Here is a 7,140-nt window from a genome sequence, read left to right on the forward strand (position 1 = left end):
AATCAAAATAGATTAAATTCTTCCTTTTTTCCATAGCAAATTAAATAACATTTCCCCTCTTACAAAATTCCTCTAAAAAAAACAAAGAGATGTCGCTTGGGATTTTGGAGAGGCCTGATCCAATCTGAACCAATGGGCCTTCTATCTCTGTTTTCTTCTAACAAAATTTCCCTTTTTGAAAAGGACAAATTTTGAGGAAACTACACAATCTTTAAATACCCCTAAAATGAATTGTAGAATGAATAGTGTGAACATAGACGAGGCATTAATCTTATACGCAAGCATTTAAAGAGAGAGAGACCCCTCAAAATTTGAAAATATAAAGACAACACCGTAGGCCAAAATACTTAAGCTGTCATCAAATGAATTAATTAAACGACTGAAAACGACATTGTTTACTGAAACGACAATCGTTTCAGGTAAACGATATTTTTAAATGAAACAATGATGTTGTACTAAAACGACATTTTTTCCTTTTAAAACGACAATAATGCAACGAATATAAAGACCGAAATGATGTATACAATTCAGTCATCTATATTGCAAGGAAGTAGAGAAAATGTGATATTCTATATTATATTTTATTATAATTTAATGTCGACACATTTTTGTTTTCTTATGCAAGGAAGTATACATTGTCACACAGAATAAATTTACTGTACAAAGGTTCAAATTGTTTTGTAAGCGATCTAAAAATAATGATCCATAAGCCATCTCATCTCAAAGAATATTTGCTATAATATTATATAACAAGAAAGAACTCAAAAAATCAGCATTGCCCTCTAATGAAAATACAACACAAACTAGTTAAATTATGAGATTGGGAAGGCAAAACTGTCACCATTTTTTAGTCTCTTTCTCCCAGAAACCTCACCAAAATCATCTCTCAAACTCAGTTCATGATTTTCAGCAAGTGATAGTGATGATGATAGTGGTGGGGTTGGTATGGAATCTGCATAACCATCTCGGAGTGATGGCAATACTTGCATTGCTCTATTTGTACTACTGCCACTACTTTCTTGGCCTCCCTCACTTTGTATCTCCTCTATTCTCCGAATGACCTCAGCTGTGTCTGGCCTTTGGTCGGGGCTTCTCATGGTGCAAGCCGCACCAACATGGAGGAGCCTCACCATCTGTCCCAGCGAATTTCTCGAAGTAATATTCGAGATTTCGGGGTCTAACAACTCTGTTTCTCTTTCTTCAGATATAGCCGAGGCCACACATTGGACTACATCAACCCCTCCTTTACCTGTGTTGAGATATTGAGAAGGAAATTTCCCTGTTAGGATTTCCAAGATTATGATGCCAAGACAGTAAACGTCTGATTTATGGTTTACATGGTTGTGTTCTGTAGCTTCTGGGGTCTTGTACGCAAACATTGCTTGGCTAACACTTGTTGGGTTGATTAGTGGAATAAATCCATAATCAACTATCAAAGGCTCGTAATCAGGTCCCAGAAGTACATTGCTTGATTTCAAATTGCCATGAGGTAAATCAAATGAAGACAATTCTGTGTGAAGATAGCCTAACCCTTTGGCTATTCCTAACACAATTTTCAAACGAGTATGCCAGTTAAGCTCCACATGTGAAGATCCATGATCACCTACAAAAAGTTCAAATAACCTTTATGTTTGATATTTTAACCAAGAGAAAAGACTCATAAAAATTTCATACATACATACATACCATGAAGAAGATAAAGCAAACTCCCATGAGGAACATACTCAGACACCACCAATTTCTCCTCTTTTCGATAATGGTAAGCCAAAGGAGTCAAAACATTCCAATGATTAAGCTTCCCCAACCGCCTAATCTCTGCATCAAACTGATCTTTTCCTTTAACATTCATTTCCCTCATTCTCTTAACCACCACAGCTATCCCATTAGCCATCACAGCCTTGTAAGACGATCCAAGCCCTCCATTCCCTAGTACCTCAGCCGTGGCTTTCATCAAATCCGGCATCCCAAACACCCCTTTTTCCTCATTCACCATCACTATCTCCGCCGCTGCAGGAACAGCAGCCGCGCCCGCGCCTCCCCGGCCACCTCTCTGGTTAGAATCAGACCCTCCTTTAAGATTTGAAGAGGGGCTCGATTCAGTCTCTGGAGCAGAATCCATTTCCTTCTTGTTTAGTGAAGTAGTAACATGCACCTCAACAGGGGCATTATTGTTATTATTATTATTACTATTATTATGCTCTGTGCTATCTTCACCAAGCTTGTCAAAATCTTCTTTCCCTTTACGTTTCGAACGAATTATGATAAAAATGATTAGAGAAACAATCACAGCCACAAAAGTTACAGCGGTGGCGATAATCTTCTTTGAATCTTCCTCATACCTTACTATCCCAAGATCGATTTTGTCTTGACTACTACACTCCTTATTGCTAAGCATTTTCCCACAAAGATTCGGGTTATCGGCAAAGGAACTTGGTTGGAATCTCGATAAGCTTTCTGGGATTTCGCCTTCTAATTCGTTGTTAGATAAATTGAGTTCCAATAAAGAAGGTATGTCGAAATTAGGAATGGTTCCGCTAAATTGATTGTTCTCCAAATGAAGTTCGATAAGTTTTGTGAGATTAGATAAGGAAAAGGGTAAATTGCCCGTGAATTCGTTATTTGAAAGCCATAACTTCTTAAGCCAATCCATTCTTGCAAAATACTCAGACGGAATCTCACCGGAGAATTTATTAGTAGAAAGGTAAATGGCTTTTAAATGACTCAAATTACTCAAATCAGGAATGGGACCAGAAAACGAATTGTTGCTAAAGCTTATACTTCGAAGACCCTTTAAAGCTTCAAGAGCAGAGACATCTATTGCCCCTGATAAACCAAACCCTTCCAGGCGAAGACCGGTAACAATGCCGTCGTAACATATCACACCTTTCCACTGTGTTCTTCCGCCGCAAGGTGATGAGCCTGGATCCCAGGAATTAAGAGCGATGGTGTTCGTGAATGATTTTTTGAGTTTAAGCAGAGCATCATATTCGCTCATGGAATTTGTCATAGAAGACAGCCCAATCAAAGTGAATGAAAACAGTAAGTACGGCCGGAGAAGAAGCCAATCTACGGCCATTACTTAACCGGAAATTTACAATTTTTGGTGCCGTAAATAATTTTGTCTGTAACTTTTTGGTTTTAACACATTTTTGGTTTTCTGCTTAATTGGATTTGCTCTTTGCATAGTGAGCATTGATGGTTTCTTTTTTGGTCCAGAGAGGAGACAGCCTCAGAATGAGAAATGGCTTAAAATTTCTTGGCCATAGAGATAAGAGAAAGAGCCGTTTGCAGAGGTTTGAATGAGTCAGATTTTAAAAAACCGTTAAGACAGTTAGCATTTATTAACCTGTTTTTGTGTATTGATGACTTGGTGGGGTTTCAATTAAGATGAAGAGAATCCTAACTTAGTATATACATAATTTGTATTGGCTTTCTAGAATAAAATATATTTTCTAACAAAAGTTAGTATCTATATTTGTCCCAACCTGGTAGGATTAATGATTCGGCTTTTTATATTTTCTTTTTATTTTTAAAATGGTAGGAAAAACAAAAGAAACAATGTTGTTTAGATTTCACGATTTAATTGAAAATTATTAGTTGATTATTCTGAAAAAATTAACTATTGAAAATTGCATTGTGATTGAATCATGTCCGATTTAACAAGTGTTCCCTACTTACAAATTTGGTGTCATTTTTCTAAAAGTAGTTTCATTTTTTTTTTTATTAAAAAAACAGAACTTTTATTAAAAAAAAAAAAGATTGTACCTCAACAAGAACATCACCTCTCTTACACTAGATTTGTAAAAAAAAAAAATGCTCTAACAAGACTATTAGCAATTATGTTAGAAGGTTTACGACAATCTTCTATAATAACCTCAAAAGAAAAAAAAAATATGAGTAATGAATTTCGAATAGGTTAGACGGCTACAAAGCAATCTCACAGCTTAACGCTTCTTTTATACGAACTATTTCAGCCAAATACAGAACACTTATACCAACAAATTACCCGACTTAGCCATCACTAATTCATCATAAAACAGTTTTATATGATTAAAGCAATTTCAATATAAATCTAAATTAAATTAAGGATTCCATTCTCTATATATATGTAGCTATAAATCTCCAAAGAATTGTTTATTTTTTTGAAAGAAAGTATTATTTTACTTGAATCGATCATGATTCATGTCCCAAGTGTGTGATGCGGCGTGCTATGATTTACATTTTATACTTATGCAAGATTACGTTGTGATTCAATCTTATTATGTGTTCCCTTATGCAAAATTTGGTGACATTTTTCTAAAAGATTTTTGATCTCATAACCCATATGAGAATGGAGCCCATGGATCCCAATCCACATAGGCTGTCTTCTGGGCCTATGAATAGAACGAATCAATGGTCCTGCACCCTACACGTTAGTTGGGCATCACATATGAATGAATCACCTGACGTTTCTTGTTTTAAAACCACTCTAAGTCCCAACAATTTTCTACTTTATTTTTTAAAATACATTATTAAAATTTTATTCTCTTTATTTTAAAACACACTTTTAAAATACATTATACATTAATACATTAATTTTTTTAAATATTTTTATCCACATCATTAAATTAATATTATTTTTATTTTCTACACTAATAAAATAATAATTTTGAATCAAAAATAATAATAATAATAATAATAATAATAATAATTTTGATATTATTTATATATTATTAAAATAAACATAGAAAAAACACTTATTCATTCTTTACATGTAAAGCAAGTTGTATTAATTTGAGTATATTTTTATTATATATATAATTTAAAAGAGCTGATGGAAGCTTTTTTCATTACATTTTGCTAAAATAAATTAAAAAATTTCTGTTATAAAAAGATTATTGTGAGTGTTCTAAACTTAATATTTATGTGACAAATTATTATGGTGGTCAAGAAAAATATTAAAATAAAAAGTTCTAATTATTAGATATCTCTGGTTTAAAATTGTATTTTTTAATGAAACTCCTATTTTTTTTTTTTAAGGAATGATGTTATTATAATGAACGTGGTCCTTAAAAAAAATAAGAAAAGAAAAATACATTTGGATACGAATAATTAAAAAGCTTAGCAATATTAATTGAAAAACCAAATTATTTCAATTATTAAGTCAGTTATCTATTCCTACAAGCTATAGCATATAGCTTTAGTTAAATCACGTGCGGAAATAACTTCATACTACAAATGGTTCAAATAAAAAAAATAAATGCATTTTAATTAATGGTAGTTAACCAAACCAAACAAACAACCATTACTTGTGTCCTTTCACCACGGTGAAACTTTCACATCTTTAGTAAATAGTAATCAATGCTTCTATTGAAATTTTTTTTTTTAACTCGGACTCCTGGATTCGGATCTAGACTTGGGATTCGGACCTTAGAGTTGAGATCCGAGATTTGCGACTTAGACCTGGGACCCAGATTTAGACTTGGACCCAGACTCGAATCTGACTCGTAGTTGGTGTTAGGATCGAGTGTATTGAAAATATATTATAATTTTATACAATTTATTCATACAAGTCAATCCTAAATATAGTATTGTATTAAATAATACTAATATAATATAATACAATACAATCTAGCACAATATAATACAATACGGCATACTAAAGAGCCCTATGTAAGTAAAATAATGTGGAATAAATTGGATAAACTACTCACATATTATTAACGTGGGATAAACATACTCACATAAGTTTCCTTTTCTATAAATCACACTAGTATTTATCCAATTATTAAAATTTTATTATAAGATTATGACTTGGTAATTATTCACTGTATGAGTGTAATATAAATATGTTGTATAAATTACTTATATCTTGTATAGTATTCACTATAAAGAAGTATATGTTCTATAGTATTCATTATATTCATTATTTTAATTATATTTATATTTAAAAAAAAAAATTGCAATTTAAACAGAGTGGGTTTGGGAAAGGGTGATCCCCTTCTCTGTCCTGCTCTAAACGGGTTATGGTTAAAATAATTGTTATATTTTAATTTAGTAATATTTGATAAACTATTAATAATCTATTTTTATCAATACTAGAATGTACAACTGCAGGGAGAAAATATTGCTAATGATAATCTTTTTTAATATTACTAAAAGTTAGTTGGTCAAATAGTGAAATAAAAATCTCTTGAAAGTAAAAATTGAAAGCATATAAAAATTTACCAAGAAAACAAGACTTTTAATTTTATTAATTATAGTTAAATAATCATTTACTTGCAACCAACTTTATTTGTTTTCTAAGTTAATGCGATATTGCCAAATTAAATCATTTGCAATAAATGAAATTAGTATATCACGTAAAATGCCGCTATCACTTGGAGATTTCAAGGGATCCTAAACTTGCAACACTCAAAGAGGCTCAACTACAATGAAAATAATTTTTCCACCTAAATAATTGTTACTTAAAAATAGACTAACACATAGAATAGATTTGATGAAATAGAAAATAGAGAAATAATAAGTGATAAAAAAAAAATGAGAATTTTTATTTAGTTGCAATTTTGAGAAGTCAACCATTAACCTTATAAACCGATTTTTGAGAAGTCAAAGTATCAATTTTAGGTGCAACCTCAGGTTAGAGTGTAAATTTTGAGAAACTAATTATCTGTTTTAATCCTAATATTTTTTAGGCGGATAAGATTGTGATGACCATGACTTTTGAGGTAATAGGGGTTAAGTGCCACGAGAATAATTTGGCCTTGTTTTGTTGGAGCTACTAAACTAGCTACGTTTAATTCCATCATAAATCGTATCAAAGAAGCTAAATGGTTGGAATGCTAAATCTTTTACTATGGTAGGTAGAGATATCTTTATTAAAGATGTCATTTAATCGATCCCAACTTATACTATGTCCATTTTCAAGCTGCCCAAAAATTTTGTGAAAAATATTCATCACATGCATGCAATATTTTGGTGGTGGAAGTGATGATGTGAAGATAAAAATACACTGATACAAATGGGAAAATTGTGTTGGCATAAGGATGAAGGTGGAATGATGTTCTGGGATTTAAGACTTTTCAACCAAGCCCTTTTCGCTAAACAAGCTTTGAGGCTGTATCATGACCCTTCTTCTTTGGCAGCCCGAGTTTTGAAAGG

At 32.1% G+C, this 7,140-nt stretch overlaps 1 protein-coding gene across 1 annotated transcript; it reads right to left on the bottom strand.

Annotated features, from left to right (window-relative positions):
• Positions 1–552: 552 nt before the first annotated feature.
• Positions 553–3,314, bottom strand: LOC115707284 (pollen receptor-like kinase 3). The gene is made up of 2 exons (XM_030635196.2): positions 1,687–3,314; positions 553–1,603 (listed from the first exon to the last, which is right to left on the bottom strand). The coding sequence occupies exons 1-2, from the start codon at positions 3,074–3,076 to the stop codon at positions 813–815; spliced, it is 2,181 nt and encodes a 726-aa protein (XP_030491056.2). The 5' UTR covers positions 3,077–3,314; the 3' UTR covers positions 553–812.
• Between the last annotated feature and the right edge of the window lie 3,826 nt (positions 3,315–7,140).

The sequence above is a fragment of the Cannabis sativa genome, chromosome 1, assembly GCF_029168945.1.
Source record: "Cannabis sativa cultivar Pink pepper isolate KNU-18-1 chromosome 1, ASM2916894v1, whole genome shotgun sequence".
Classification (NCBI taxonomy): domain Eukaryota; kingdom Viridiplantae; phylum Streptophyta; class Magnoliopsida; order Rosales; family Cannabaceae; genus Cannabis; species Cannabis sativa.

What these genes read in the sequence shown, in the direction of transcription:
- LOC115707284 (XM_030635196.2), bottom strand. Translation starts at nt 3,076, where the DNA reads ATGGCCGTAGATTGGCTTCTTCTCCGGCCGTACTTACTGTTTTCATTC. An exon ending in TTTGCTTTATCTTCTTCATG is followed by an intron (nt 1,604 to 1,686) that starts GTATGTATGTAT and finishes AACTTTTTGTAG; the next exon opens with GTGATCATGGATCTTCACAT.